Here is a 20,292-nt window from a genome sequence, read left to right as displayed (position 1 = left end):
ACTGCTGCACCTTGAGGGGTTCTCTCCCTTACCTTCAGTCTCTGGACAATTTCTCTTATGTCCTCCACAGAACCCTCAGAGGCCTTGAGGAAGATGTGGTCCCCTCGCCCGTAGAAGATTTTGATTGTCGAGGAGTCTGGGGTCCAGCCGATGACATCCCCGCAGTAGCAGTTGAACACCACTTGCTTAGTGCGTAGGTCTAGGAGCACCACAAACTCGTTGGAAATTCCCAAAATGCAGTCTATCTCTACCCCCTGCGCATAGTCCTCAGCCGCCACCCTCCAGGCGATGGCCCCGGCGCTGTGCTGCTCAGCGCCTGCCCGGGCTTTTGTCTTCTCCTTCTTCTTGGAGGTCAGGGAGATGAGGTTGAACTTGCCGGTGGAGTCAATGGGTGTGTTGGAGACACAGTTTTCCGCCAGGTCCTTGAGGTACTCCTGGCGGGTCCTGGTGGCCATGGTGTGGAACTTGTCAGACTTGTGCGCAGCGTTCTCAGCATTAATCACCTTGGCCAGCAAGAAGTCTCTGAAGACGTCAGATTTTCGGAATGTGGTTCCGCTGGGGATCGGGGGGCCGAAAGGAGGAGCATCTTTGGATCGGGTCACTGCCATACTGAGGAGGGAGAAATTTTTTAGATGGCGGAAAGAAAGGCACTTGAAAGTCCCTTTAGAAAGAAAATAAACAGAAAGAGGAGTTTCCTTTCTAAGAAAGGAAGTCTACATCTAATTAGTAAGTTGCCAGCTGACTAGACTGGAAACTGGAGAAAGTCTTAGGGTACACATATGCGTTTTTACTTCCTATACAGCAGATGTTAGAACATCCACTGATATTTAAAGGGTAATTTTCCTAGCACTGTTCAACTTCAGTTATTCTTGTTTTACATACATACAGGCTTGTGGTGAATTATAGTTTTGCAAAGATTCATCCCTTTCTCTCTACCTTTATGGACAGGTACATCCCCGCCCTGTTCATCCTAAGCTTGGTCATGAGATTTGATTTGGCTAATGGCATTCAAGCAAAGGCACAAATGGGCACGTGCACCAGGCTTGCCTCCTATGTACCCGCCCTCTCCATGAAGTGAACATGCTCTGGGGTCTACTGGTCAGGGAGAATGAGGGTGCCTGGAGCAGACATGCAGCCAAGGGCAGCCAGGCCTCAGCCAACCTGCAGATGAGTAAGCCAAGAAGAAATGATAATGTTTGTGAGCCTCGGACTTTTGGGGTGGTTCATTAAGCAGTGTTACTATAGGAAAATCGGACTGATATGGAACATTCTGTGATTTACTTCTTTCAGACACTTGTGTAACACAAACACGCTTTGTAAATCATCTCTACAAAGGTTATTTTGAAAATTCACTACAAGGGGAAGTTAGGATGGGACCCTTCCTACTTTGGTTTTTTGTTTTTTTTTTTTAAAGATTTTTTAAATGTGAACCATTAAAAAAATCTTTATTAAATTTGTTACAGTACTGCTTCTGTTTTATGTCTTGGTCTTTCGGCTGTGAAGCATGTGAGATCTTAGCTCCCCAACCAGGGGGTCGAACTTGCATCCCTTGCACTGGAAGGCAAAGTCTTAACCACAGGACCGCCAGGGAAGTCCCCTACTTTGGTTTTAACTGAGCTGCCATTAGGACACAAGTCATACAGCAACTGAATGAGAAGGTATAAAAGAAATGATCTAAAACCTTCTCCCTTAAATTCCTGAACTTCCTCTTCCATTATGCTAACTAGAGAGGGAGAGTCTTATTGGGAGGAAAATCCGTGGAAAAAGTGGGCCCGTCATCTCCATTCCCTCCCTGAATAGTGGCCTCCTCGGTGACCCTTAAGTTTGGAAGGAGACTGGGGGCTGCTCCTGCCTGGGAGCTCTGGAAGGAGGGTCGGGAGCCCCGGAAGAGCCCAGGGTCCAGAAATTATTCAGCTGGTAGAAAGAAAGGGACTCGCAAGTCCCTGCAGCAGCTGTCACCACAGCTCCAGTGGTAATTTCCGGCTTCCTGTTTCCTCTTGTGCTCCTTCCTTGGACAGGTCAGAAACTGGCAGTGAGCCTGGGGGAGGGGAAGTGCAAGGCGGAGACACAGAGGAGAGGGATGCAGGCTCCCCATCCACCGAGGTTCCCAGGTGGAGGCAGCCTTGAGCTGCGAGGCAGGAGACTGGCTGCTAAAGTCAGGTTCAGATCTGATGAATCTCAGTTACGATGCTGCGATGACCAGCTCGAGACTCAGTGGCTACAGGGCCACTGAGTGATCTTTGATGACTTCAAAGATCAGGCAGAAAGGCTATCGCACCTGCCAGAGTGAGCACCCAGGGAGCAGGGGAAGACATTTAATTTAAAGGGGCTCCAGGGACTTCCCTGGCAGTCCAGGGGTTAGGACTCTGAGCTTCCACTGCATGGATTCAATCCATGGTTGGGGAACTAAGATTTCACATGCTGCTACATGTAGCCAATTAAAGGAAAAAAAAGCCTCCAGGGATACCATGAGTGAATTATGCTATTTACACAATGACAATTAAAAACCAGTATAAGATACTAAAAAGGTTTTTTCTTAAAGAGTAATGCATTCACCTTCTATAAAAATGTCAGCTTGTGATCATGGTGCTGGGGAGAGACTAACATACTGTAAGACAATTTTTAAAGTAATGAGATTGTTGATTAAAACCTATTTCATGAAATCTAACCACAGTGTAAGGCTTGTTTAAGTTTTGACTCCTGAACCTCCACCCAACTTGACCAGGGCGTGTGTCTGATCAGCATTTCCAGGATGGCCCTCTCCTTGGACCCTGGGGAGTTAGTGTTCTGGGTGTGGCGCTATGAGGAAGAGAAATTAAGCCGGGATCTGAGGCCGAGTAGGAGCCAAAGGAAGAGCAGAGGAGAGGGTGCTGCAGGCAATGGGCATGGGAGGTATAAGACCCAACAGGAAAGAGCACGTGCAAGGTGAGATGCGGCTGGTGCGCCACAGCCCAGAGAGTAAACGGCGGAAGGCTGGTGAGGTCAGCAGGGACCAGGCCAGGCACGGCCTTGACACGTGAGCAAGCATTCTGCATCCTGATTGTGAAAACAAGCACCCATTTAACCATCTGGACCAGCTTTTCACCGTCTGCACCCCCAGACCCAGTCTCTGCCATCTTCTGCCCCATCCAGTGCCCTGGAAGGTGGGTTTCCACAGGCTGTGTCAGCTTCACCGGTTCCCCCGGCCAGGATACATGGGAGGGGAGAGAGGGTGGAGTCTTTATTTCTCTTCACTGCCTGCCTGTCGAGCTAGGACAGTGGCTATAGTCCTTGGTCCTTTGCTCAACAGCCATAGCTTCTGAGGGGTGGCCCCTCTCCCAGAGCCAACTTCACCCTGGTTTCCAGAAATGTCTCCCGTGCCCTCTGACCTCATCCCTCATGGTGGGTAATGGCTCCTTGCTATTGCTGGCTCCTGGGTGCCTCACTTTCCTATACTGGTTCCTTTAACCTACCCACACCTATTAGTGAAAGCTGCTCAGTCTTGTCAGACTCTTTGTGACCCCACTGAGGGTAGCCTGTCATAGACTCTTCTGTGCATGGGATTCTCCAGGTGAGAATGGAGTGAGTTGCCATGCCCTCCTCCAGGGGATCTTCCTGACCCAGGGATGGAACCCCTGTACTGCAGGCAGATTCTTTATCATCTGAGCCACCAGGGAAGCCCTACCCACACCTATCAGCCTGTTCATTAATCCCTCAGTTAAAACCCTGCGTGGGGGACTTCCCTTGTGGTCCACTGCTTAAGAATCCACCTTGCAATGCAGGGGACACAAGTCTGATCCCTGGTCAGGGAACTAAGATCCCACAACTGCAACTAAGCCTGTCACTACTGAGCCCATGCGCCACAACTAGAGAGTTCATGCACTATAACAAAAGATCCTGTGTGCTGCACCTAAGCCCAGACACAGCCAAATAAATTAAAACAAAACCAAAAAACCCTGAGTGGGGGGCACCTGCTTTCTGTGGGTCCCTGATGAACACAGGTGCCAGGTGGACCATCTGCAGGGATCACTGTGGCTGCCCCATGAAGAAAGGGAAGGAAGGGGCCAGAGCGGGTGCAGAGACCGTGGAGGGAGCTCCTGCAGACCCAGGAGGGCCAGGCCCCGTGCTCTGGGAAGATCTCCCTGGGAAGATCTCTCTTAGTTGCCCTGGAGCAACTAAGCCTGTGTGCCACAACTGCTGAGCTGGTGTTCTAGAGCCCGAAAGCTGCAGCTACTGAAGCCCACGCCCTCAGAGCCCATGTTCTGCAACAAGAGAAGCCACAACGAGAAGCCCGTGCACTGCAGCCAGAGCGCGGCTCCCGCTCACCAGTTAGAGAAAGCTCGTGTGCAGTAACAAAGGTCCATCACAGCCAAAAAATAAAGCAAATAAATCTTAAAAAAAAAAAAAACAACACAACAACTTAGTTCTTACAGTGTGACAAGTTCTATGACAGAAATGTGTCTAGGGGTCACGGGGAGAAGAGGGGATGGGAAAGGTCTGTCCAGAGAACAGCTGTGTGTGCAGGAGGGGAGAAAAGGGGTTGTGGGAGGGGGCCGTTTGGTTGCATCTCTAACATTTTCTTTCTTCAAAATTAAAAGCGAGAGCTGAAGCAAAGATGGCAAAATGTTAACATCTGTGAGATCTGGTGGTGGGCACATGGGTGTCTGTTATTCTCTGTACTTTTCAGAACGTTTGAAATGTTGCATAATGAAAATATTCTGAATTGCAAAAAAAAAACAAAACAAGAAACCTTGGTGCGTCAGAACAAAAAGAAACCCTCTGGAAACCACATGAAGGCTGGCCCGGAAAGCGCGGAGGTCGGCCGCAGGCTCCTGTGATAAGCCAGGTAGGAGAGGGGAGCCCACGGTTAGGAGAAAGGGGAAAAGGGCTCACCCAGCAGCCTCCTGCCTCTGATGTGCTATAAGGGTATGTGCACACGCATTCTGCGCATGTTCAAGAACTCTATCTTTGTAACCTCAGGCCTACAGGGAGGCTGAAGGCACAAGCCCTCTGAGCTGCAGCTCTGTCCTGGGAACAGGCATGGGTGGGGGAAGGGGCCGCAGGCCTTCCACCTAGTGTGCTGGCTCCCAGCAGCAACACATCCAGCCTGGTGGTCCACAACCTTCCTGCATTTTGGAATCCCCCTGCCTCCTCTCACGTATCTGGCCCAGAGAAGAAACTGGTCAGCTTAGTTCAGTCGCTCAGTCGTGTCTGACTCTGTGACCCCATGGACCGCAGCACACCAAGCCTCCCTTCACCAACCCCCAGAGTTTACTGAAACTCATGTCCATTGAGTCGGTGATGCCATCCAGCCATCTCATCCTCTGTTGTCCCCTTCTCCTTTCACCTTCAATCTTTCCCAGCATCAGGGTCTTTTCAAATGAGTCAAATGAGAAGAAACTGGTAGGTTCTTGGCAACTCCATTGAGTCCAACCAGGGCACCTATGAACATACTGTTTGGCCCAGTAACTCCATGCTGAGGACCTTACCTATCCCAGCTGTGTGCCATGAGAGTCTAAACTAGGTTATGGGGAACACCTGGGTGGTCCACTGGTTAAGACTCAGTGCTTTCCCTGCCGAGGGCCTGGGTTCAATCCTTGGCCAGGGAACTAAGATCTCACAGGCAGCAGAGCACGGCCAAAAACAACCGCCCCTCCCTCACAAAACTACGTGGAGGGAATGTGTTAATAACAGCGCTGCAAGGTGGAATGTAGCAACAGGTGACAGGAAACAACCCCAATACCTGTCGCCAAGGCATAAGGGGAGATTCTTAGGCATCTATGTAATGGAATAATACGCCGTCATGAAGGGAAAAACACTTTACAGACTGGTGTGCAAAGTTCTCAAATTCTGCTGAGTGAAAAAATACAGGATGCAGAACAAACAGTGTGTGGGATATGATACCACCTGTATTAATTAAAAAGGTGAAAAGGAATACTTCCATACATTTGCCTGTATGGGCCTAGGTTATCAGGAAATCACTAACAGCAGCTGCCTCTGCGAGGGCGATGGGATAATGAGGACTTAAGAGATGAAAGGTGAATTTTGATCTTTAACTTAAAAAATTACCTTTTGTATCTAATTTCAAACTTTTTTTTCCCCTTTAAATGTAAACTAACATTACTTTGCCAACAAAGGTCCGTCTAGTCAAGGCTATGGTTTTCCAGTGGTCATGTATGGATGTAAGGGTTGGACTATAAAGAAGGCTGAGCGCCGAAGAATTGATGCTTTTGAACTGTGGTGTTGGAGAAGATGCTTGAGAGTCCCTTGGACTGCAAGGAGATCCAACCAGTCCATCCTAAAGGAGATCAGTTCTGGGCGTTCACTGGAAGGACTGATGTTGAAGCTGAAACTCCAATACTTTAACCACCTGATGTGAAGAGCTGACTCATTTGAAAAGACCCTGATGCTGGGAAAGATTGAGGGCAGGAGGAGAAGGGGATGACAGAGGATGAGATGGCTGGATGGCATCACCGACTCGATGGACATGGGTTTGGGTGGATTCCGGGAGTTGGTGATGGACAGGGAGGCCTGGCGTGCTGCGGTTCACCGGGTTGCAAAGAGTCGGATGCAACTGAACTGAACTGAACACTCCCAAGCCCAGGCCCCAGTGTCTGCGATGCTGACCAGGGACCAATGTAGACCTTGGCCCGGGCCCAGGTTATTGATAGGATGGTTTTCAAGAACCACCGCACTCTCCTCACTCCACACCCAGAGCACTTTCCATTTGTCCTGTGGGGGCCGGCCATGTCCTCTGATGAGACTGGCGCTTGGGGAGGACAGTGAACGGGACTGAAGCTTGTAACACAGTATTATTCAATACATTTATTTATTTATTTGCCTGCACTGGGTCTTTGTTGTGGTATGAGTGACCTAGTTCCCTGACCAGGGATTGAACCCAGGCCCCCAGCACTGGGAACGTGGAACCTTAGCCACGACCACCGGGGAAGTCCCTTGTGTCACTTATTGATCTTCAAATTAAGAACCCTCAGCTCTGTTTCCCAAGGGGGCCGCCCCTGTCAACCCTGCCTCCATCCTTGCATCTTCCAGTCTTCCTTTGGGCCACACTCCGGTGCCTCTCAGCCACACGCCCAATGCCCAGCACAGCTGCTAGTCTTGCTCTGGGATGGGCACGTGACCTCATGTGGGTCAATGAGCCTCAGTTCTGGGGCTTCTTTTCCTGGGAAAAGTAGGCTCTCTTTCTGCTGGGTCTGCAGCTGGCAAGATGCTAAGCATGGAGCTGCCAGCAAATGAAATGATGTACAGGGAACTGGAACACCTCCAGGTGGGCCTGAATGTGTCATTTATGATAGCCAGCATGTAAGACCGCCTCTTCATTTATTTATTTATGTTCTTTTCGTGCACCACGAGGCATGTGAGATCCTAGTTCCCTGACCAGGGATCAAACTTGTGTCCTCTGCACTGGAAGAGCACAGTCTTAACCACTGGACTGCCAGGGAAGCCCTGTGACTGCTTTTTGAGATGGGTTTTCTGTCACTTGCAGCCAAAAGACTCCAGGCAAAAACAAATTCCTGATGGTTTCTTTGTCGAAACTGGGATGACATGGCCCTTTCTGGTTAAGAACCACTCTCTCGGGACGTGCGGGTATGAGTGAGTAGAGCTCCCCTACTGAAGCACGGACAAGAAACGTGGGCGGCTGCCTGCCTGGGCCAGCCGTGCCCTCTCTCCCCCCACCCTCATGCTCCCCGGCTGCTGGAAGCCAGCTTTCCTGACTTCCTGCGCATGCAGGGGGAGGGGCGGGGCGTGTACCTGTAGCAGACGTTATCAGTGCAGGGGTTGTGGGCCCGGACAATGATGAAGACATGCTGAAAGTGGGAGCGGATGTTCTTGGGGGTGAACGGCAGCGCCCCGGGCTCCTGGAAGATGATGGTCACGATGTCGTTGCCTATGTGCCTCTTCCTCAGCAGCTGGTGGTGGGGAGACAGTGGCGGGGGAGAGGAAAACGTCAGGGTAGGCTCCAGGTTCATGACCTGGCCCATCACCTCTCTGCTGGCTCCTGCCATGCTCCCCCTTTGCCCCAGCCACACTAGCCTCCTGCTGCTCCTTGAGTGAATCAGAAACCTTTCCTTTCCTGAGGCTCCCGTGGACCATCCTGAGGCCTGGAACTTCTTCCCCCAGATCCCCACACGGCTTGCTCCTGCCTGCCCTCCTTCAGGTCTGGGCTGAAATGTCACCTTCCCACAGGGCCTTGACTGTCTTACCCATCATGTCACCCCCTCTGCTTTTCTGCCCCTGTTACTCAAGTAATAGTGTGTTACTCGTCCACACTCATCTTAACAAGCGGCTGCCCCTCTTCCTTTTGTTTCTGCCTTTCCCCACTAACATGGCAACTCCTGGAGAATAAGGATTTTGTCTGCTTTGTTCACTGCCAGGTGCTTTATCCTCAGGGCCTAGAGCAGGGCCTGGCACACAGCGGGTGCTCAAGAAACGTCAGCTGGAGGACAGCACGGTCTGGCAGCTTTTGACTTGCTCAAGGTCACATTCATGGACTCTGGCAGAGGCAGCCTTGAGACCGCTAGCAGGGCCCATCTCTGGCTACGGAGTTGAGAAGGCTGGGGTGATAACCTCAGATCAGCCCACAAGAACCCCGTCATTTCCCTGCTGCCTGTCATGGCCTCTGAGAAAAACTGTCATCTTCAAAGGCGATGATGTACTCTTCGCATTTTACTTCCTTGCTAAAATTACATTGTTCTTTTTTTTTTGGCCACACCGAGTGGGCATGTGGAATTTAGTTTCCCAGCCAGGGATCGAACCTGCGCCCCTGCAGTGGAAGTGCAGAGTCTTAATCACTGGATGTCCAGGGAAGCCCCACATTGTTCTTAGGTACAGAAGTTTAGCCTTCATGTAACTGTTAGGAATTCCTGCCAATGAGGAGGGGGTTGCATGCAACTCTACGTGAGGTGGCCGGGAGTGTGAAATCTGGTCACACTTAGTGGCACAATACACACTGCTGAACCGTTGGCTCTCTGTGTGTTTTACACAGGATTAAACTAAACTGCTTAAGTACCCATTTATTGTGACCAGCCCTGAACCAGGCGTCTTACACCTACATATGAAAGCTGTAACCTCATTTTATTTTTACAACAAGTCCTGTGAGGGATTAATTCATCTGACCTCCTTTTGTTGATGAGAAAAGTTAGGTTCACGGGGGTTAAACATCTTGCCCTCAGTCCAGAGTCATGGAGGGAGGAGCTGTGATTTGAACCCACTTCTGCTTGACCCCCACACCCCAAGCTTTCCCCACCGCACCTCCAGGAGTACGCTCAGCTGCTTCCCGTGTACCTCCTGAGCTGGGCCCTGCCACGAGCTCTGGTTTCACACACAAGCGCAGGGTCCTTTCCCCATGACCCTGAGATATGGGTGCTATTGTTCTGCCCACTTCAGAGCAGGGACCCGAGGCCCAGGGAGGTGAGATGACACAGTGAGGAAGTGGCAGACCAAGAACGCCAACTCATGCTCAATGAGAGCAATGCTCTTACAGCAGCTACTAGGTGAACTTTCTAAAAATCACCGACATCTGACCATAAAAATGGTCAGCAGAATGCACAGTGCCACCTGTGGTGGTGTGGTGTGTGTGCTCAGCTGTGTCTGACTGTGTGACCCCATGGACTGCAGCCTGCCAAACTCCCCTGTCCATGGGATTCTTCAGACAAGAATCCTGGAGTGGGCTGCTGCTGCTTACTCCAGACCATTTTCCTGACCCAGGAATCGAACCCAGGTTTCCTGCATTGGCAGGTGTATTTTTTACCACTGAGTCACCTGGGAAACCCCGTACCAATAGGAAAAAATACACACACTTCCTAAGCCATCAAAAGCCTGTAGGGTTTCTGTTCATGAGAAACAGCTCCTGGACATGCATGGTGTGTCCAGGAGAGGAGGCCCTGGTGGCACACAGCAGCTGTTGTGCCCACCTAGCACCTCCTCCTCCTCCAGGCAGCCGTGTCCATCCCCTTTGGGAAAGCACCTCCCACTGGCCCTCTCAGGGGTGGGCACATGCTTCAGGTTTGGCCAGCCTATTCTATCCCTGCCCTGGGCCTGGCAAGTGGGTGGTGCAATGAGATTCAGCCCGGAAACATTTCTGGGACACTTGCAAGGCAGAGCTCTCTTTCTCCTGAGGGAGCTAAGCTGGTGGGATGTAAGGTGAGGGCTGCCACTCCTTGGGAAGGTCTGTGAATACAACCACTAAGAATAAAAGCAGAGGTGAGAAATGGGAAGAACTCCTGACACTGTCTGAGCCCCTGGATCCAGCCATACCTAAAGCCAGCCCTCTCCCAGTACTTGACAACTGTTGTTCAGTCGCTCAGTCATGTCTGACTCTTTGCGACCCCATGGACTGCAGCATGCCCAGGCTTCCCTGTCCTTCACCATCTCCTGGAGCTTGATCAAATTCATGTCCACTGAGTCAGTGATGCCACCCAACCATCTCATCCTCTGTCACCCCCTTCTCCTCCTGCCCTCGGTCTTTCCCAGAATCAGGGTCTTTTCAATGAGTTAGCTCTTTGTATCAGGTGGCCAAAGTATTGGAATTATACTTGGGAATTATATAACTCGGTAAATCTCATTTTTCGCTTTTACTCATTCGATTTGTACTCTGTCACTTGCAGTCAAAATAATGTTGACTGATTCACTTGGGTCTTCCCCAGAGGACCCCTGATGACTCAAGAGACCCTTGAGAGAAGCTGGGGTTGCAGGGTGGCCAAGGAATAGCCAGAACAAAAAAGTGACATTGAATGACACCTGATCTAGTCTCCAAGCCCCAGGTGATGAGACCGTGGTAGAGAAGGTCTCCAAGGCTGAAGGCCTCCACCTGCTGCCTGAGGTGGCGCCAGGAGAGCCGGTGCCGGGCCGGCAGCCAGCCAAAGGTCGTGGGGAGGGAAGCTGCCTTGGGTTCAGGTGTGCATCAACCAGAAGTCACTTGGAGCCCCCACCCTGGGCCCCACTGACCTGCTGCCTGTTGTTGGGGGTGTATGGGAGTAGGGTGGAGACGTGGAACATGATCTCGTAGTCCTGGTACGTTGTGTAGAGGGAGTGGGTTCCCGTGGAGTCGGCTGAAACAGAAACACCAGTTAAGCATCACGTCTCCAAAACCTCTGGGCTCCTGCCATGTCCCACACGCCATCTGTGTTAGTTTTTAAGTTGATGTTTTCATTTAACTTCACCCTTTAAAGCTCAGTAAATTTAGAGATGTGCCTGGTGGTCTGGTAATTAAGACTCTGTCCTTCCACTGCAAGGCATGTGGGTTTGATCCTTGGTTGGGGAACTAAGATCCCACATGTCACACAGCTACAATAACAACAACAGCAACAACAATAAAATTTCAGTAAATTAAGATAAAAAGGAAATCTTATATTAAGCACCCACCAGACTGGTAAACCTTTGAAAGTCTGACGGTGCCAAGGGCTGGTGAGGGTGTGGAGCAACCAGAACCCTTTATGCGGCTGGTGAGGTGTGTAAATTGGTACAATCATTTCGGAAAACTTTAGTAATAGTTACTGAACCCGAAGACAGGCTTCACTGATGACCCAAGCGCTTTATCTCCTAGGATCACAGCCTAGAGAAATCATACACGAGTGCCCCAGGATACGGGTACAGCTAGTCTCAGTATGTCAGTCCCAGGGATAAACAATTCATACTGTGGAAAAATACACAGCCATGAAAATAATGAGTCACGGCCACCACATGGGCTAATCCTACAAATGCAACGTGGAACGAAAGATGCCAGACACAAAGGAGCACAAACTGTATAATTCCATTCACTTAATATCCCCAAACAAGCAAAATGGATTCTATTACTTAGAGATGCATATACAGATTGCCAAACTATGAAGAAGGAACTGATAATCCCGAGTATAAAGACACTTTCTTCTCTAACGGCAGGGTGTTATGACCGGGGAGAAACCCACCTGACTGTGGACTCCAAGGGGGAAACTGAGGCACACGGGTGGAGTGACTCACCCCAGGGCTTACACACTGCAGTGAGTGGTGGGGCTTGAACTGGAACCCAGACTATCTGACTCCAGCGTTTTCTTTTTTTAAAAATTTTTGGGCATGCCATGCACTGTTCTTTTTTGTTGTTTTCTGGGCCACCTGGCATGTGGGATCTTAGTTCCCCAATCAGGGACTGCACCCGGGGCCCCTGCACTGGAAGTGTGGAGTCAGACCCAGTGAACCATGAGGGAAGTTTCCAGAATGTTTTCTTAACAGTATTCAATGATGCCTCTTATGAGTTTCAAAATTCTCATAGGAAAGAGACCCAAATCACTAATCTTTAGCAGTAAAGGTCCTACACGTGAGGCCCCTGCTGGCCTCCCTCAGTTCGTCCTTCCCATTTATTCCCTGAAGGCTTGGGACCTCAGGGCTTTCGCATGCGCTGTTTCTTTTTCTTGGAACACACTTCTTGTTCCTTCTTTGTTTATTTTATTCCATCTCACCCCTCTCAGGTCACACTGTTGTCCAGGCCTGCGCCCGATACAAGGTCAGGTTCCCCACATTTTCTTCTATCACCTTGAGCCGCTCCTTTCTGTCCAGGCAGGACACCAGGAGCTGGTTTCCGCTCCATGTCCACGCTGCGACTCACTCCAGGGTGTCACACTCACCCCGGAGGCCTATGCCTCGGCCCCTTAGGACCCCAGCTTTACTTACTTGCAGGTGCGAGGGAAGCAGCAATAGAACAGACCAAGGAATGTCTGTTCTTGTGGGCTCACATCCCAGGGGATAAGCTGTGACAGGTGAAGTCACTGAAGCCATGGCTGGCTAGCACCAGGGCCAAGTGACCTCCAGCTGGCTGCGATCTGGGAGACTGGCCAGGAGCACTGTGTTCCCTGGGGTCCTTGGGCACAGTGGGCACCATGCAGGTGTCTGCGGCTGTGACCCCTTCAGGACCCACCCGGGCATGCACGTGCTCGGGATCTCAGAGCATGTGTCTGGGAGCATAGGTGCTGAGACACACAGCAGGACAATCTTCAGGCTTTAATAGAATATGCAACACTCTTATCCAGAGTGCCTGCACCACCCACACTGTCATCAGCCGAGTCCTCGAATGCCCGCTGCCCTGCATCCTCCCCAGGGTATCACCGGGCCTTTGGACTGTAGGCCCATGGGATAAGTGGGCTGGTTAGGGCTCCCCCCGCCAGGCCACCCACTGTGGCCACTTACTCTTGACGTCCAGCTGGGCAGCGTACTTGGTGAAGCCCTTCAGGCAGACCTTCTCCCCGATGAGGGAGAGGAATTCTTCGAAGGCTGGGCCGGCCTCCTCGTTGTTGTACATCTCCTCCTCTGAGCTCTGGCCGGCCTTGCAGTAGAGGATGCCCACTTTGTGCTTCCGGCAGAGCTGCAGAGGCGAGAGTGGCGTCAGGGAGGCAGGCCAGGCAGAGACGGAGGAGGGCGCAGGACAGAGGGGGCTCTCCCTGGCTGCTGGGGTTACGTGGGGGCTCAGGGGCTCAGCCGGAGAAGAAAAGAGGTGTTGGGGGCATGTCCCGGCCATCCCTCTCCCTTTCCGAGTTTCCAGAGGGGCACTGCAAGGGGCGCCACCACCACGCCCAGGCTTTCTACACAAGGGTGGAGGGTGGCGCTCTCTCGAGGGAAAGACGGCCACCCTGGCCGGCTTCCCACGGTAGGTGGGCTGGAACTGGCTAGGGTTCTGCAAAAGGCCATTCTGGAGGGCTCAGTGGAGTCGACGTTACTTCTTGGGGGGCGAGCCTTGGTAGCCATGTTTGCTTTATGTGTCCCTGATGCCCTGGTCACTGGACCACGGACAGTCACGTGACCTAAGCGTGGGGCTGGGAGAGGCTCTTCTGGGACTGAGGGTCAGCTAGCCAGGGCCGGTACAAGGCTCTCATCCTAATAGCACCTTTGGGAGCTGTGGGAGGCAGTATGCAGTGAGGGAGCGCAAGCACTGACACACATGGGGACCCGGTGGCTGCCTCAGTCCCAGACTATCTCCCTTGGGAGCCGCAGCAGTCACATGCCGGCTCCTGGCAGCCCTAGAACTTGATAGAAGGTTCCTCCTCTAACTGGAACTAGCCTGAGTGGGTTTCTGTTCTTTGGAGGAAAAGAAAAAGTGAGATGGAAGAGAGTTGGGCAGTGGGGCTGCAGGGTGCTGCCCCTGCGTCCCCACCCATCCCGGGCCCCGGCTTACCCCTTGCTCGTCGAGCTTCAGCAGCTGCTCCGTCACCTTGGGAGTGTTGAGAGCCAGGCGCAGGCAGTGGATGTTGAGCTCAGGGATGACGTACTCCAGAGCGTCCCGAAGGGGCAGGCCCCGCCCAGTCCCGTGCTTCATGGCGGTGGGTGTGGCATCCTCCAGGATGGAGCCCCGCAAGGTGGTGAGCTGCTCCAGGGAGAAGGGGGGGAGACGAAGCTCTCAGGACGCGGGAAGGAAGGAGAGAGGGCCCACGAGGCTGTTCTGTGCTCACAGCAACATGTGTGATGGTCAGAAGCTTGGACTCTGGGGCTGGAAAGCACTGGGTCTGAAAGAACTTGAACTTGCTGCCCCTTGGCTGTGAGATCTTGACCAAGTGACTTCCTATCGCTCCACCTCAGCTCCCAGGGAGTGTTGGGACAGTGGATGAACAGCCTTTGTTTGTTCAATAAATATTGTCCCAGCGCCCTCTTTAGCGTGGTGAAAAAACAAAGACCTCTGTCTTCCTGGAGCTGATACGCAGGTGGGGAGGTGGATTGTGTCAGGTAATAACAGGTACAGTGAATAAAATAGGGACTACAACGTCGGCATGCTAACAGACACTTTCACTGTCGTTATCACAGTAATACATGTACATGCATTACTTAATGTGTACTTCGTTGCTCACTCACGTCCAACTCTCTGAGACACCATGGACTGTAGACCACCAGGTTCCTCGGTCTGTGGAATTCTCCAGGCAAGAAAACTGGAGTTGGTAGTCATTCCCTTCTCCAGGGGATCTTCCTGACCCAGGGATCGAACCCGAGTCTCCTGCATCGCAGGCGGATTCTTTACCGTCTGAGCCACCAGGGAAGTCTATTACCACACACTCAGGTAAAACACCTGCCTGCCCCAGACACCAGTACCGTTGTGGGTCTTGAACTGTAGCACTGGTTTCCTGTCAAAATCACCACCAATGGCTCTGATTCAGCTGGTTGGTGGTGGGGCCCAGGCTTGTATGTACGTATGTAGTATACACACACTTACATATCTGTGTATTTACATACCTATTCTCTTCTAATACTTCTCAGGAAATTCTGATGTGCAGTCAGATTTTAAAACCTTTACTTAGTGGAAAAGGAAATGGCAACCCACTCCAGTATTCTTGCCTGGGAAATCCCATGGACAGAGAGGAGCCTGGTGGGCTACAATCCATGGGATCACAAAAGACTCAGGTATGATTTTGCAACTAAACAACAATTTTTTAAAAAGCTGAAAACACCCTATACAATAATAAAAACATAATACTACAGAAAGAAATATGTTAGTGTTGTTTTAGCAGGTTGCAGAGCTGAACTGATATTGAGCAGGTTGCAGAGCAGGTTGCAATTTATACTGCAGCTGAATTATATGAGAATCCTACATGGTCTTTACTATCTTTATCTTTCTAGTAGAAGCAACATGACACAGAGGTTAAGAGCGTGGACTCGGGACTCCAACTACCCAGGCTCAGATTCTAGCACGAGGCATGCACTCAACCTCTCCGTGCCTCAGTTCCCTTTTCTATAAAAGAGAAGTGATAATAACAATATATTAGGATTGCTTTGAGGTGTGCATGAGTTAATATTTTTGAAGTCCTTAGAATTAGTGTTTGAGACACAGGAAGAGCTCCATGTTAGATACTACCATCATTATAATTTTTATTTTTTGAACTGTGCTGCAAAATGAATAAATAAAAGGTTGGCTACCAGCATTCACCCCTCACTTCACTGCTGCAGCGCCTTGCTTTGGTCGGGTTGTCCGTTTTTCCACAAGTGATTTGGATCTGGCCCACTGCCTGCCATGTTTTACATTTCTAAATGGTTGAAAAATTAACATCGTGTGATGTGAAAAGTATATGATATTCAAACTTAAGTGTCCATAAAGTCAAGTTTTATTAGAATGCTAATAAAAAAACACTTGTTTTACCTGTGGCTGCCTGCACACTACATTAGCAGAGTTCAATAGTCTGAAGAAGACCATATGCCCCATAGAACCGAAGACAGTTACTATCTGGTGCTTTACAAACTTAAGTTTTCTTAGAGCTGAAAGCATCGTGGCCAATACAGAGGTGTTTCAGAAATGATGAATATGGCAGTTTCTGGGTTGATGCTGTTGTTCAGCCACTCAGTCGTGTCTGACTCTGTGACCCCATGGACTGCAGCACGCCCAGGCTCCCCCGTCTTTCACCATCTCCCGGAGTTTGCTCCAACTCATGTCCATTGAGTCCATGTTGCCATCTAACCATCTCATCCTCTCTCGCCCCCTTCTCCTGCCCTCAGCCTTTCCCAGCACCAGGGTCTTTTCCCTGGAGGGTAGGTGGCGGTTTCTTGCTATATCTTTGTTATGTGCATTATATTTACGTGTTATGAAACTAAGCATTTGAAGCTTTTTTCCAAAGATACATGTTTTATCTGGACTGTCATAACAAATATCCTGATGGAATGTAACAGTAAATTATGAAATACACACCGTCTAAATTGCTTAACAAAACAAAACCTTTAGTCAAGCCAATCACGGCCATCGCCTTCTCCTTCCCCAGAGGCTGCTTTCCAAGTTTCTCCTACAGGTGGCCACATGACTAGATCCAGGCCTTGAAATGAGAAGGAAATTCAGCTTGGGGAAGACATCTGTGGCAGATTATCTTTCCTGGTAAAGATTTTCTTCCCTGGTTTAAAAAGCCCCTTTCCACCTGCTCATTTTTTTCTAAGGATGCTGGTATGAGGATAAGATGTCTGGAGCTGCGACAGCCACCCTGGGATCATTAGGAATGAGACAACAACAAAATCACATAGAAGTCAGTCCCTGCCACTTCCTACCTCCAGATTTCCTGTTAGATAATTAAAATAACCCGTATTTGTTTCAGCTATAGTCATCTTTTCTGTTACTTTGCAGACAAAGTAATTTCTAACAGATCTAGCAATAACAAGTCACATTTACGAAAGCACAGTTCAACTGCACTGTACTCAGGCATGATAGTAGTTGTAACTACTAGTATATGTGTCGGTCTGTTGGGGGAGGGGAATGTTACTATCTCCCCTTTACTGATAAGAAAACTGAAGCTCTAAGATGCTAGGTGCCTTATCCAAGGTCACCACAGCTAAGAGGCTGAATCAGGATTCCACCCTAGGTGTGATGTCTCCAGAGCTCATGATTTTTCTCTTTGAGTAATTTTTTCCCTCTGAAATATAATGTACTCCAGAAGAGTACACCACACATGTAAGTACAGCTTGAGGAATTAGCACAGAGTGAATATCTAGGTAATCACCACCCAGATGAAGAAACACATTACCAGTCTCCAAAAAACTTTTTTGTGTCCCTTTTCACCTCCCTAAAAGCAACCCTAGGCTTCCCTAGTGGCTCAGTGGGAAAGACTTCACCTGCCAGTGTGCCAGACGCGGGTTCGATCCCTGGGTCAGGAAGATCCCCTGGAGAAGGAAACGGCAACCCACCCCAGCATTCTTGCCTGGAGAATCGCATGGACAGAGGAGTCTGGCAGGCTATAGTGCATGCATGGGGCTGCAGAGTCAGGGACCACGCAGTGACTAAACAAGAACAAGAGCGATCCTATCCTAATTCTTCGCACCATGATTTATTTCTGCCCGCTTCTGAGCTTCATGTGTTTATATTCATTTCTATCTGGCCTCTTTCTCACAATGCCACAGCTATGAGATGGGACCACGTTGCTGCAAGAGGCTGCCGTCTCTACCACGATGGATTTAATCCATCCTACTGCTGATAAGCGTGGAAGCTGCTTCCAGTGTTTGACAACTGCGAAGAGGGTTGTTAGGAACAGTCACAGAAGCACCTCTCAGAGCACATGAACACATTTGCGTCTGGGTTTATACCTAGGAGAGGAACTGCTGAGTCACCAGGCATGTTAATTTTCACTTTTATGGAACTGCCAAGCAGTTTTCCCAGTGGCTGTGCCCATTTACACACGGCAGCCCTGTCTGAGAGCCCCTGCTGCATGTCCTCACTGACTCTAGCTCAGGCTCCCACCCACAGAGCGCTGCTGGCCGCCGGGCTCGCCATGGCCTGGGCGCAGCACCGCAGCTCTGGTGCCATTGTGAGATGACTCCCTGGTCTACAGCAGGACAGGGAAAGAATCCTCCCCCGCGGGGACTGCTGTGGCCCCGGAAACACACGTGGGGCTGCAGTTTAAGAGACTGAGGCGGCTCAGCGTTACTGGAAAAACACGCTCACCCTCAGTCAACAGATGCCGAGAGACAGCAAAAAGAACATGTCACAACATTGCCTCTAAACACACAGCCTGCCCTTGCCAAACAGGACTGGGCAAGAGGCATGCGTGGAAAGGAGATGAACTCATGGTTGGGAGTTCCCAGTTATAAACAAACAACTCTCTTATCATAGGCAGGATAGTCTTGAAATAGATCATGAAAAGCCATGATATGGATGCTTTGCTCTGTCAATCTGGGTGGCCCTGGGATTGTGAATTTCCACTCATGGACCCACAGGATCAGTGCCTTTGAATCCTGCAGACACTGTCCCACAGCGCCCTCTGCTGGAGACAAGAGACAGTGTGGCCCAGAAGTCCTCGTTTTCGTCCGCACTGGAGACAGGTGGCCTACCGTCACATTTTTGGCTCTGAAGACTTGACCAAAAGCCACCAGTTGAAAAGCTCCCAGATTGTACTTCTCTGCTAGGGATGATAAGTAGGGCACTGGCAGGCTGCAACGTGCAGCCACCTCCGCCCTCCACCTGGTCCTGTCCTACCTGGACTGACAGCAGCCTTCTCCTGGTCTCCCTGGTCTCCACCTGACTCCAATCCATTCTTCCCGCAGCCGCTTGAGTCAGATCATGTCTCTCCTCTGTGCAGAAGGCGCTGACAGCAGTCCATCTCTCTCCCAATAAAATCTACACTCATCACTCGGCCTGCAACACCCTTCATGACACCTGGCATCATCTCACTGGGCTGTTAAAGGGCCTCAGGGCCACGCCAGCAAGGAGGTTCCCACCCGTGCAGGCTGTTCTCCACCAGCCTCCAACTCAGAAGCACCCCTGCCTTCCTCCGTGCTGGTCCACTCTCCTGGAGTTCTTTCTGGGAGGTCCCTTGGGAATCGGTCTGCCTTGGTTCAAATCTTGGCTCTCCCCCTCTGCCAGCTGTGTGACTCTGGCAAGTTGCTGAATTTCTCTGTGCCTTTTACCGATAAAATGGGGAATAACAGCGCCTGCCAAAAAGGGTTGTAAAGATTCAATACAAAGGGCTTCCCTGGTGGCTCAGAGGTAAAGAATTCGCCTGCCGATGCAGGAGACGGGGGTTCAGTCCCTGATCCCAGAGGCTCCCACATGCCTCAGACCAACTAAGCCCATGTGCCACAACTACTGAGCCTGTGCTCTAGAGCCCAGGAACCGCAACAAGAGAAGCCATCACAATGAGGAGCCCGTGCACCACAACCAGAGAAAGCCTGAAAGCCCCAGTGAAGACCCGGCACAGTCAAAAAAATAAATTCAATAAGAAAAATTAATACAGTGCTTATTACCATCTATCTGCACAAAGTGAGCACTCAATACGTTAGCTGTTGTCACAGTACACAAATGTATTTACAGAAAGCCATGTGTTGTTAAAAATGTAAAGGAAAAAAAAGTAAAGAAAATTTAACCTTATTAGGAAGCTACAGTTTGTTTTTTCCCCTCACTTAACAGGATGTTCTGGAGATAACATCACACCAACAGAGGTACCCCCTGAACACAAGTGAGGTCCCAAATGAGCTTCACTACTACCCTTGTTTTCTGCACTTAATACAAGATTCTTCCTCTTTTTACTGTGTATACATTTAAATTCTCTTTAAATTCTTAATGAGCGACTGTTACTTTTTTCAATAAGGAACGAAAAAGAATCCAAACCTCTAACCCTAACAAAACTAAGGCTGTCAAAAGCTCATGTTTGGGAGCCAAAGGGAACCCACTGGGCCAGGGAGCCCCTGGCTGCTGGCAGTCCCTGTGTCCTGCCAACCAGGGGCTCAGGGCAGGGCTGCCCTGGCCTGGACCTGGAGCTTGTCCTTTCTAGGCTCAGGGCGGGTGAGGCTGACGTTCTGGTGTGCAGTACCGCAGCCCAGCTCCAGTCTGTTCCCACCCTGGCGGGAAGCTTGGTGCTGCCAACACTCCGGTCCCAT

General features: G+C 50.5%; 1 protein-coding gene across 5 annotated transcripts in view; it reads right to left on the bottom strand.

Annotated features, from left to right (window-relative positions):
- Positions 1–20,292, bottom strand: part of SIPA1L3 (signal induced proliferation associated 1 like 3) — a 253,444-nt gene that overhangs the window by 75,945 nt on the left and 157,207 nt on the right. For all 5 annotated transcript variants that reach the window (XM_018062310.1, XM_018062313.1, XM_018062312.1 and 2 more), the window contains exons 5-9: positions 14,138–14,326; positions 13,156–13,330; positions 10,945–11,048; positions 7,750–7,907; positions 33–609 (exon numbers count right to left, since the gene is read on the bottom strand). In XM_018062310.1, the coding sequence (XP_017917799.1) occupies positions 33–609; positions 7,750–7,907; positions 10,945–11,048; positions 13,156–13,330; positions 14,138–14,326 (1,203 nt within the window). The remainder of the gene's footprint in view (positions 1–32; positions 610–7,749; positions 7,908–10,944; positions 11,049–13,155; positions 13,331–14,137; positions 14,327–20,292) is intronic.

Source organism: Capra hircus, chromosome 18, assembly GCF_001704415.2.
Source record: "Capra hircus breed San Clemente chromosome 18, ASM170441v1, whole genome shotgun sequence".
Lineage (NCBI taxonomy): Eukaryota > Metazoa > Chordata > Mammalia > Artiodactyla > Bovidae > Capra > Capra hircus.
The sequence above is the reverse complement of the archived record's forward strand: the minus strand, read 5'-3'. Positions and strand labels throughout refer to the sequence as shown.